The sequence below is a fragment of the Hypanus sabinus genome, chromosome 23 (genome assembly GCF_030144855.1).
Source record: "Hypanus sabinus isolate sHypSab1 chromosome 23, sHypSab1.hap1, whole genome shotgun sequence".
NCBI lineage: Eukaryota > Metazoa > Chordata > Chondrichthyes > Myliobatiformes > Dasyatidae > Hypanus > Hypanus sabinus.
In genome coordinates this window covers 5,343,441-5,355,662 of record NC_082728.1, presented here as the reverse complement: position 1 = coordinate 5,355,662, position 12,222 = coordinate 5,343,441, and the positions used below count along the sequence as shown (strand labels likewise).

Below are 12,222 nucleotides of genomic sequence, written 5' to 3'. Positions count from 1 at the left end.
GAAGGGGGAGGAGCACCAGAGGGAGGTGATGGGCAGGTAAGGAGGCAAGGTGAGAGGGGGAAATGGGAATGGGCAGTGGTGAAGGGGAATTGGGTGTGTGCCATTACTGGAAGCTCGAGAAATCGACATTCATGCCATCATGTTGGAGACTTCCCAGATAGAATATAAGGTGTTGCTCTTCCAAACTGAGCGTGGCAGTAGTGGTGGCCTTGGACTGACATGTCAGAATGGGAATGGGAAGTAGCCATCCGGAGATTCCACTTCCTCTGGCGGATGCAGTGTGGGTGCTCGGCGAAGCAGTCTCCTAATCTATGTCGGGTCTCACTGATATACAGGAGGCCACACCAGGAGTGGACCGGATACAGTAGATGACCCCAACAGACTCACAGGTGAAGTGTTACCTCACCTGGAAGGACTGTTTGGGGCCCTGAATGATAGTGAGGGAGGTTGTTTGGCACTTGTTCCGTTTGCAACGAGAAGTGCCAGTAGTGAGAACAGTGGGGAGGGACGAATGCACAAGGGAGTTTTAAGTTTAAGATGATTGGAGAGGGGGTGTCAGGTGTGTTTTTTGTTTACAGAGTTTAATGGGTGTGTGCAACACCCTGCTAGGGATGGTGATAGAAACAGATACACTAGGGATATTTAATAGATTCTTGGATAGTCACAACGATAATAGACAAATGGAGGCCTACGTGAGAGTAGATTGACCTTAAGAGTAGGTTAAAGGGCTAGTACAACATTGTGGTCTGAAGGGACTACACTGTACGTTGCTGTAATGTTCTACTACATATATTCTTTCCTCCCTGTAGAATGATCCACTTCACAAACACATCAAGATGCAATACTTGCCTTTGAGTGTCTGGCAGTAGCGTGGTATAAGTTCGACTGAGTCACCATAGTCGTTATACTTGCAGCACTTCTCAGCTGTAGGCAGACAATGGACAGAAATGACAATGAAATGGTCAGTTGGGCTGCTCACGCACAAGAGAATAGCTTCTTATTTGGGGAGACAAAAGAACCCCTACGTAACCGAGGTAATCTTTATGTAAATTACATGATGCCTAGGCCAGTTTAATATTGAATAAAAATGAAATTTAAAAAAATTATTAGCTTTATTTGTCATATGTATATCAAAAGATGCAGTGGGGAAATGTGGTTCCTTAAGGTTGTTACAGCCAGAGGGGGGAGGAAGTGCGGATGATCTCCACTACCAATTAAATGCTCCCGATGGCGTGCATCTCCAGTAGCCTCTGACAACTAAATCCAACTCCTGGCCTCATGTGTGGCTTAGCTATTAAGCCCAGCAAAACCGTTTCTACAGAGGGGCAAAGGTGGGTTACTGGCACCTTAAAACAAGTCGCTTCGGACAGGTGGGGCTTGTCAGCCATGGTTGGAAGCTCACCTAGGAGAAGTAAAACTCTAATCTCAAACCTCCACTGCCTTATCTCATGGGGAAGACTTCAGCAGTAAATCCCCAGGGAAAATCCAGAGCTGGAGTCCCTAAGGCAGTCCTGCGCTGACTGGCAACTCCTTCGACATAACTGATGCCAAACTGTATCAGTCTCTCCCAGGCCTTTGGATTCACCAGCTGCATGGAGAGGGGGGAGCCTGCTTGTGTATTATGTAGAGAGCTGGGATGCAACATCCACACTCGACCCCAACCGACAGAGGGCCTCATTCAGTGAAAAGGCATCAAATCAAAACAGTAAGAAATGTGCTGGGCTCCACGGGTCTGGTGCCAACACTGAACGCCCACAATTTACTAACCCTAACCCATACATCATTGGAACGTGGGATGCAACTCACCCAGTCATGGGGAGAGTATGTACAATTCCCAGTGACAGGAATTGAACCTGGGTGTCTGGTGCTGTAATAGTGGTAAGCTGACAGCTATGCTAAGAGTTGCCCGACCTAGTAAAATAATCAAGATTTAAAATTGTTTAAAGTCATTTCAAGTGTAAAGGAAAACAAAATTATAGAAAAGAGATGCTGGCATGGGAGAGGATTCAGAGGAGGTTCACAAGGATGATTCTGGGAATGAAAGGGTTATCGTACGAGAAATGTTTGATGACTCTGGGTCTGTACTTGCAGGAATTAAGAATGAGGGGGAATCTCATTGAAACCTTTCAAAAGTTGAAAGGCCTAGACAGAGTAGATGTGGAAAGGATGTTTCCCATGGTGGGGGAGTCTAGGACAAGAGGGCACAGCCTCAGGAGAGAGGGACATCCATCTAAAACAGAGATGTAGAGAGCTTTCACGTCACATGCCGGTGATAATAAACCTGATTCTGAATTTCTTTAGCCACAGGGTGGTGAATTTATGGAATTTGTTACCACAAGCAGCTGTGGAGTCCAGGTCATTTGGGTGTATTTAAGCCGGAGATTGCTAGGTTCTTGACTGGCCCCAGCATCAAAGGTTAAGGGGAGAAGGCTGAGGAGGGAGAAAAAGATTGAGCCATGATTGAATGGTGGAGCAAACCCGATGGGCTGAATGGCCTAATTCCGCTCCTAAGTCTTATGATCTTATAATTCTTACATCAGAACCAACAGAGTACAAAAACAAGCATAATAAGATAAAGAACATGATAATAAAAACTTAAGATAACTTGGATACATACATTGATCGTAAATCCATAAAGTGGTGCTAGGCACAGGAGTGTCTGTATGTAAGGTGGTTCTGACAGGAAATGATAAAGTAGTGCTGGTGTGTGTGGGGGGCATTGATCAGTCTTAGAAACAGTTACTTTCCCCGAGCACTGAGTCTGTTGGTCCTGGCATAGATACTACATAGCCTCCTCCCTGATGAGAGTGGGACAAACTGTCCATGAGCAGGGTGGGTGGGATTCTTCATGATGTTACTGGCCTTTTTCTGGCATCTTTCTGGATAGATGCCCTTGGTGGTGGGTAGTCTGGTGTCAGTGATGTGTTGGGCATTTTTGACTACCCATTCTGAAGCCTGCCTGTCAGCTGCAGTGTGGTTTCCATACCATGCAGTGAGGCAGCATGTTAGAATGCTCTCTACTGCAGATCTGTAGAAGGATGCAAGTATAGAAGAGCGTAGCCCAGCTCTCTTAAGTCTCCGCAGAGAACAGAGGCTTTGGTGAGCTTTCTTGATCCAAACTTCTAAATATACATCTTCTGAATTACTCTCACTGAAATCTGCAGCCTGTAATTTCCTTTTAAGCAAAGAACTTTTGAACTACCTTAACATTTTCTTTCAGCTGAGAGTTAACCATTTAAGGAGTGAAAGCTGTACCCCCAGGCTCAAGGGCCACTGCTAACAGACTCTCGGACAGGCTTCTTGTACAATAAGCTCTTCATTGTGTCTCGGTATGTGACAAAAATACACTTATTCCAATTGAAGTATTTCGCTAAAGCCCAGCTGATGTTTTCCAGGGCGTAACCTCTGCAATGCAATATTTAGTGCCGACAAGCCTGAATTATGGGGAGATACTCAGGATGACAAAGGTTAAATTTGTTACAATATCTAACTCAAAGTGGTAGGTCAGAAGAGAAAATCAACTAACTTAAGTCTGTCAGTTTTTCTCTAATGGGGAGAAAAGTAAAACAAACTTTAGATTTTGCAAAATCACTTACCTAGAATTGCATAAATCACAGACACATCCTGCAGGACAGTATTTTCAGGCAAAGACATCGTACCACATATCAATACGAGCAGATCTACATAGTGTCGCATAGATGGTACTTTCTCTACATTCAGACTCTATAATTGAAGCAAATTAATCACAATGAATACAGACACTGACAGGAAACATGAGAACAGAATATTCAGGATATTTCCAGAGGCAAAAGTTACAGAAGTCATTGACACAGAAAATCGTCTTCCTCCAAATTAGAATATGGTTGGTTCAATACTCAGTTAAGTGCTAAAGCTGACAATGACATTTCATGCAGCACTGATGGGGTATGATACTTCCTGACGTGCCACAGTTTGCAAGATATCGAGCTCCCTTGTGCAGGCCCACACCTCACTATCCCTAACCTGTCCGCCTTTGGGCTGTGGCAGGAATGCAGAACGCCCAGAGGAAACCCACATGGTCACAGGGAGAACGTACAAACTCGTCATAGGCAGTGGCGGGGAGTGAACTAGATATACACCAGGAAGTCCGATTCTGGTTCAGCTAGAACCATCAGTGTCCTCTTCCTCACTGTTTCACTCAGCCTCACACCCAAACGACAAGGCAAAGATCACCAAGATTGCAGCCATTTAAGAGACTTGGCATTTTGCTGGAAACTTCCCGGAGCATGAACCACCCATGCGGTTGTTTTTAGATATCCAGCATGGTAACAGGCTTCTTTGGCCCTCGCTGCCTAATTAGATGACCATTTAACCTACCAACCTGTCCGTCTATGGAATGTGGGGGGCGAGGGGTAACCAGAGCACCCGGAGGAAACCCACACAGTCACAAGGAGAACATACAATCTCCTTACAGACAGCGGCAAGAATCAAACCCCGATCTTACAGCTGGTGCTGTAACATGATGCGCTAATCGCCTCGTTACCGTCCCACCATTCAGAAGCAAGGATCGCTCCCCGTAAAGAGGGCCCCCAAACTTTCTAGGCCATTGAATTTGCAGTAGGGGCAGAGGTGGCCACAAACAGATATCTGGTGCAAAGAATACCTTTTGAAACAGGTCCTTCAGGTCTTCCCTCTGACCGTAAAATGGAGCAAGTAGACGTGGTTCCTGGAATGACTCTCCTGCTTCGCGGATTTTGCCTTCGTAGCGCAGGAACATTTTAGTTGGATCATTCCAACATACCTCTTTCAGGTGGTAGAATTTTCCACTTTCACTGCTTCAAAACAGAGTCAAATTTTAAATGACACCACAATTTTACACAGGCACATAAATCCTTCACTAAGGACCACACTTGGGACTATTGTGTTCAGTTCTGGTCACTTCATTTATAGGAAGGATGTGGAAGCTTTAGAGAGGGTGCTGAGGAGATTTACGAGGATTAGAGAGCACGCCTTTCCGGGACCAGTAGAGTGAGCTAGGGCTTTTCTCCTTGCAGCGAAAGAGAAACAAGATGATAAGAGGTACTGATGGACTGGACAGACAGAGACTTTTTCCCAGGATGGAAATGGCTAATATGAGAGGGCTTAATTTTAAGGTAATTGGAGGAAAGTTATAGGAGAGGATATCAGAGGTAGACTTTTAATTTTACCCAGAGCGTGGTGGGTACAGGGGTGTTGGTAGAGGCAACCATTGGGGGACATTGAAGAAACTGTTAGATAGGCACGTGGATGAGAGAGGAACGGAGGGCTATGTTAGGAGGGAAGGGTTAGATAGATCTTAGAGTAGGTTAGAATAGGTTCTCTGCAACTGAGTCTGCCTCTGTGACTCAGGAGGGAAGGGAGAAGAGGCGTGGTGATAGGGGAATGGACAGGAGGTTCTGTGGGTGAGAACAAGATTCCCAGATTGTATACTGCCTCTCAGGTGCCAGGGTTTGGGATATCTTAGATCGAGTCCTCAGCATTAAGTGGGAAGGTGAACAACCGGAGGTCGTGGTCCATGTAGGTACCAATGACATGGGTAGGATGAGTGTTGAGGCTCTGCATGGGGAGTTAGGTGCCAAGTTAAAGGGCAGGACCTCCAGGGTTGTGATCTCAGGATTGCTGCCATGAGCTAGTGAGGCCAGAAGAGGAAGATTAGAGTTTAGTATGTGGCTAAGGAGTTGGTGTAGGAGGGAGGGCATAATATTTTTGGATCATTGGGCTCTCTTCAGGGAAGGTGGGACCTGTACAGAAGGGTTGGTTTGCACCTGAACTGGAGGGAGACGAATATCCAAACGGGAAGGTTTGTTAATGCTGCACGGTGGGGTTTAAACTACAGTTGTGGGGGGATGGGAACCAGAGTGCCAGAACAGTTAGTAGAGAGGTTGTGGAGGCAGATGTTGGTAAGACCTCAGACAAAGTCAGGAATCAGACGATTGAGCATGGTGCGACAAAATTGAAAAGGGTGAATACAGGACTACGGAATAAGGTGGATGAACTTGCAGCGAAGTTGTAGATTGGCATGCATAATGTTGCAGGCGTCACTGCATCATGCCTGAAAGATTATAGCTGGGAGCTTAATGTCCAAGAATATACACTGTATCAAAAGGACAGGCAGGAAGGCAGATGGGGCAGTGTTGCTCTGTTGGTAAAAAATGAAATCAAATCATTAGAGAGAGGTGACAAAGGGTCAGAAGGTGTTGAATCATTGTGGATAGAGCTAAGGAACTGCAAGGGTAAAAGGACCCTGTTGGGAGTTGTACACAGACACCAAGCAGTAGTAAGGATGTGGCAGATAGAAAATGCATACCAAAAGTGCAATGTTACAATAGTCATGGGGGATTTCAATATGCGGTAGTTTGGGAAAATCAGGAGGGGGAATTTCTAGAGTGCCTATGACTTCTTAGATCAACTTGTGTTGAGCCCACTAGAGGATCAGCTATTCTGGATTGGGTGTTCTGAATGAACCAGAATTGATTAGAGAGCTTATGGTAAAAGAACCCTTAGGGGCAAGTGATCATAATATGATCAAACAAACCCTGAAATTTGAGAAGGAGAAGCTAAAATCAGAGGTATCAGTATTACAGTGCAATAAAGGGAGTTACAGAGGCATGAGAGAGGAGTTGGCCAGAATTTATAGAAACTTAGAAAACCTACAGCATAACACAGGCCCTTCAGCCCACAATGCTGTGCTGAGCATGTACTTACTTTAGAAATTACCTAGGGTTACCCATATCCTTTTGTTTTTCTAAACTCTATGTACCTATCCAGGAGTCTCTTAAAAAACCCTATCGTATCCACCTCCACCACCGTCGCTGGCAGCCCATTCCATGCACTCACCACTCTCTGTGTAAAAAACTTACCCCTGACATCTCTTCTGTGCCTACTGGAGCAAGCTAACTGTCAATCTTATAGTTTCATCACTATCATTCTCACTTGTGTCACTGGGGGCAACTATACAGTCTGTGTCATGTCCATCCTGTAATTAACTTAGCACTGCTGGTATTTTTCATCTGGACTTTTTCTCATTATATTAGAATGAAATATTTTATTCAGGTACGAGTTCTTAGTAAATTCATTGGAAAAGAACACCGGCAGGGATGATGGCAGAGAAGCAATGGCTGGAATTTCTGGAAGCAATTCAGAAGGCACAGTATATAAACTTCCCAAAGAGGAAGAAGTATTCTAAAGAAAAGATGACACAACCATCGCTAACAAGAGGAATCAAAACCAACATAAAAGCCAAAGGGAGGGCTTATAATAGAGCAAAGATTAGTGGGAAATTGGAGATAGGAAACATTTTAAAAACCAACAGAAGGCAACCAACAAGGTCATTAAGAAGATAAAGGTGAAATATGGAAGTAAGCTAGCCAATAACATTAAAGAGGATAACAAAAGTTTCTTCAGATACATAGCGTAAAAGAGAGGTAAGAGTGGATATTGGACCACTGGAAAATGACGCTGGAGAGGTAGTAACGGGGGGACAATGAAATAGCGGATGAATTGAATTAGTGTTTTGCATCAATTTTCACTGTGGAAGACACTAACAGTATGGTGGAAGTTCTAGGTGTCAGGGGTCATGAAGTGTGTGAAGTTACCATAACTAGACAGGTTTCTTAGGAAATTGAAATGTCTGACGGTAGGTAAGTGACTTGGAAGAGGAGGCTGAAGGGATCGTGGAGGCATCAGTAATGATCTTTCAAGAATCACTAGATTCCAGAATGGTTCCGGAAGACTGACAAATTGTAAACGTCACTCCACTCTTCAAGAAGGCAGCGAGGCAGAAGAAAGGAAACTATAGGCCAGTTAGTCTGGCCTCAGTGGTTGGGAAGATGTTGGTGTTGATTATCAAGGATGAGATCTGTGTACATGGAGGCACATGATAAAATAGGCCGTAGTCAGCATGGTTTCCTCAAGGGAAATCTTGCCTGACAAATCTGTTGGAATTCTTTGAAGTAACAACAAGCAGGATAGACAAAAGAGAATCGGTTGATGTTGTGCATTTGGATTTTCAGAAGGCCTTCGATAAGGAACCACACGTGAGGCTGCTTAACCAGCTATGACCCCATGGTATTAGAGTAAGGATTCTAGCATGAACAGAGCAGTGGCAGATTGGCAGGAGGCAAAGAATGAGACTAAAGGGAGCCTTTTCTGATTGGCTGCCAGTGACTAGTGTGTTCCGTAGTGGTCTATGTTGTGACCAATTCTTTTTACATTGTATGTCAATGATTTGGATGATGGAATTGATGGCTTCGTTGCAAAGTTTGCACACTATATGAAGACAGGTGGAGAGGCAGATAGTTTTGAGGAAGTAACGAGGCTACAGAAGGACGGGTAGATTAGGAGAATAGGCAATGAAGTGGCAGATGGAATACAATGTCAGGGAGTGTATGAATAAGTGAAACAGTTGGCTATTTTCTAAATGGAGAGAAAATACAAAGCATTGAGGTGCAAAGGGACTTGAGAGTCCTTGTGCAGGATTTCCTAAAGGTTAATTTGCAGGTTGAATCTGAGGTGAGGAAGGCAAATGCAATGTTAGTATTCATTACAAGAGGTCTAGAATATAAAAACAAGGATGTAATGTCGAAACTTCATAAAGCACTGGTGAGGCCTCACTTGGAGTATTATGATCAGGTTTGGGCCTCTTATCTTAGAAAGGATGTGCTGAAACTGGACAAGGTTCAAAGAATGTTCACAGAAATGATTCCAGGATTGACTGGCTTGTCATATAAGTAGCTTTTGATGATTTAGGGTTTGTATTCACTAGAATTCAGAAGAATGAAGGGTGACCTCATTGAAACCTACTGAATGCTGAAAGGTCTTGACTGAGTGGATGTGTTTCCTATGGTGGAAGAATCTAAGACCAGAGGACACAGCCTCAGAATAGAGGGGCGACCTTTTAGAACGGAGATGTAGCCAGAGAATAGTGGATCTGTGGAGCTCAAATCTTTATGTATATTTAAGGCAGAGGTTGACAGATTCTTGATTAGTCAGAGCATGAAATGATATGGGAAGTAAGCAGGAGATTGGGACTGAGGGGAAAACTGGATCAGCCATGATGAAATGGTGGAGTTGACTCAATGGGCCAAATGGCCTAATTCTGTTTCTATATCTAATAGTCTTATTGTCTTAAAAGCTTCTAACAGCATTCTAAACATACCCTCCAGACCTCAGGGGTTTTAACAAGCCTTGTGGTAAACAGGAGGGGGTGTAGATACCTGTTTGGCACAAACACAGCTGGGTAGCGTTCAAACATCTCTTTCAGCTGATTATGACTGCAGTTTCTTCCCAAGTAGGCATACACCCTGTAGATATGGTCCGCTGTTGTGCGGAATTCTGCACCCACCAGTTCACCAGATTCACTTGGAGGACTTTTCACACACCACAACTTAAAGTGGTTCAACATCATCTCCACAGTTATGGAGGTTTTAATACCTAAAAAATATTATTGTTCGTGATCCAAAGGAAAGACAACATAATTTTAGGTCAGTACAGAATTCTAAAACATAAATAAATCTTAAATCTGCTCCATTTACATTTATAAATGAGGAAAACATTTTAATGGATTTGTTGTCCAGTTCTGTGACACTTATCAGTAATGGGATCTCTACCAAGTGACATCATCATGTGCCATTTTGTATGACGTGGGCGATCATTGTCTTTGACAATGATTGTTCTTGGCAAATTTTTCTACAGAAATGGTTTGCCATTGCTGTCTTCTGGGCACAGTGTCTTTACAAGATGGGTGACCCTAGCCATTATCAGAGATTGTCTACCTGGCATCAGTGGTTGCATAACCAGGACTTGTGATATGAACCAGCTGCTCATATGACCATCCATCTCCTGCTCCCATGGCTTCACGTGACCCTGATCACGGGGAGCGAAAAAGGTGCTACACCTTGCCCAAGGGTGACCTGCTGGCTAGCGGACGGAAGGAGTGCCTTACACCTCCTTTGGTAGAAGCATATCTCCACCCCACTGTCCACATCAATTGACAGAGGACTCCTCTGTGGCAGAAGGTCATGGATTCAAGTCCAATTACAGCAAATTATCTACACTGTTACTGCAGTGTGGTACTGAAGACACACTGCATTGTTAAAGATAGATTTAAAGTTAGATATAAATTTACTCCTTTATTCTACACAGGTATCTGAACAGAGGGTGAAAAGTTTCACAGTGTTAGCAATCACTGATCAGAGAGCAGGATCAATTCCCACACCAGTCTGTAAGGAGCTTGTACGTTATCCCCATGAGCGCATGGGTTTCCTCCGGGTGCTCAGGTTTCCTCCCACACTCCAAAGACATACAGTACAGCAAGTTGTGGGCATGCTTTGCTGGCACTGGGAGGGTGGCGACACTTGTGGGCTGCCCCCAGCACAATCTTCAGACTAAGAATTGTGCTTCCTTACAGACAGCGGCAGGAACTGAACCCAGTTTAAATTTTGATTCCAGGTTTACTTATCAAATTAACTAACTTTGAATTCCTTGGCTGCCCTGGTGTGATTTGAACTTAGGCCTCCAGGTTTTCTAACGATTAGCTTTACTTTGTCACAAGTAAATTGTAACATGTGGTGATGAGTAGCAACCAACAGCTGGATGATGTGCTGGGTGCAGACTGCAAGTTTTACCATGCTACCAGCATTAACGTAAGATGTCTACTACCAACCCTAACCCACACGTTGTTGTGAAGTGACAGCAAACCCGTGTGTTCAGTAAAAAGCCAACTAAAAACTCCCAAACACTAATCCCTCCTAGCTACACCACGTCCATATCCCTCCATCTTCCCTGCATACACGTGCCTTTCCAAACAACTCTGAAAAGCCTCTAATGTATTTGCCTCTGGCAGCACATTCCAGGCATACACCACCATTCGTGTTTTACTCAGTTCCCAGTGAAATGAATCATTATTTTAAACTGCTGTAAGATAGGAATGACAAACAGTAGCATTTAGTCTGCATATAGGTTAGTCACTCACTAATGAATCAGAAGAACCTGACCACAACCCCTTTGGAAGGATGCCAAGCCACCGACAAACTGTTTTACCGTGGTACTTACCGATGAAAGTGGCAAAGGTACTCTGCTCAAGTAGATCGCAGTATACGTAGCTCACGCTGTTAGCCAAGAGCTCCAGTAAACTCTGAGAGCTCAGGAATACCTCAATAGGGCGCAGGTAGGCATTGCAGAATTCAGAGCTGCCCACGGTAGGACTTTTGGAGGGTAACCATGGTAACGTTTTCAGGTAAATTGCAAATGAAGAATCTAAATCATTTCTCAGCACTTTGTCCTGGCTATTAAAGACTCTAGCTGAACGGTACTGAGATAACCTAGACCTGCAAGGAAGATTTAAACATTAAAAATGTTTCATCATTCGATTTAGGCACGCATTCCCCCAACCAATACTTTCTTCATCTTTTACTTAATTAAACTATCTTTTTAAAACGCTACCTCCTTGAGATCTCTAGATAAGGGCAAAGAGCACGGCAGAATAGAAACTGGCCCTTCAGCCCATCTAGTCCATGCTGAAATATTATTCTGCCTAGAACCCATCAATCTGCACCTGGATCACACACAGCCCTCCATCACCTCTCATCCATGTAGTTACCCAAATCTGTCATAAATGTTGAAATGAAAGCTGCATCCATCACTCCTGCTGACATCTCATTCCACACTCTCACCCCCCTGAGTGAAGATGATCTCCCTCAGGTTCCCCTTAAATATTTCCACTTTCACCTTTAACCCTTAACTTCTACTTGTCGTTTCACCCAAACTCAGTGCAAAAAAACCTGCTTGTGTTTACCTTATCGATGGCCCCCATAGTATTGCCCACATCTATCCAATCTCCCCTCATTCCCCTATCTTCCAAAAAAAACTTGTTCCTTAACTGAAAAGTAAACTGCTTTTAAACACACCAAGTACTGCCCACCAGTGTCTCTTGTCGACTCTCTTAACCATTAGAATTAGTTATATTGTCAGAATATCAGTGCACATGATGTCTAAGACTCTTAAATGTCCCCAATGTATCTGCCGCTCCTCCTCCCTCCCACCCCGGTAAATGTCCCCAATATATCTGCCGCTCCTCCTCCCCCCCCCACCCCGGTAAATGTCCCCAGTGTATCCGCCGCTCTTCACCCCCCCCTCCGGTAAATATCCCCAATGTATCTGCTGCCCTTCCTTCCCCCCCCTCCCCCCGGTAAATGTCCCCAATGT

At 44.3% G+C, this 12,222-nt stretch overlaps 1 protein-coding gene across 1 annotated transcript in view; it reads right to left on the bottom strand.

The window, feature by feature from the left end:
• wu:fj29h11 (uncharacterized) overlaps positions 1-12,222 on the bottom strand; it is a 157,395-nt gene that overhangs the window by 21,715 nt on the left and 123,458 nt on the right. Inside the window, exons 39-43 of the mRNA XM_059949087.1 lie at positions 11,071-11,345; positions 9,234-9,450; positions 4,643-4,814; positions 3,597-3,723; positions 850-924 (exon numbers count right to left, since the gene is read on the bottom strand). Coding sequence (XP_059805070.1) covers positions 850-924; positions 3,597-3,723; positions 4,643-4,814; positions 9,234-9,450; positions 11,071-11,345 — 866 coding nt within the window. The remainder of the gene's footprint in view (positions 1-849; positions 925-3,596; positions 3,724-4,642; positions 4,815-9,233; positions 9,451-11,070; positions 11,346-12,222) is intronic.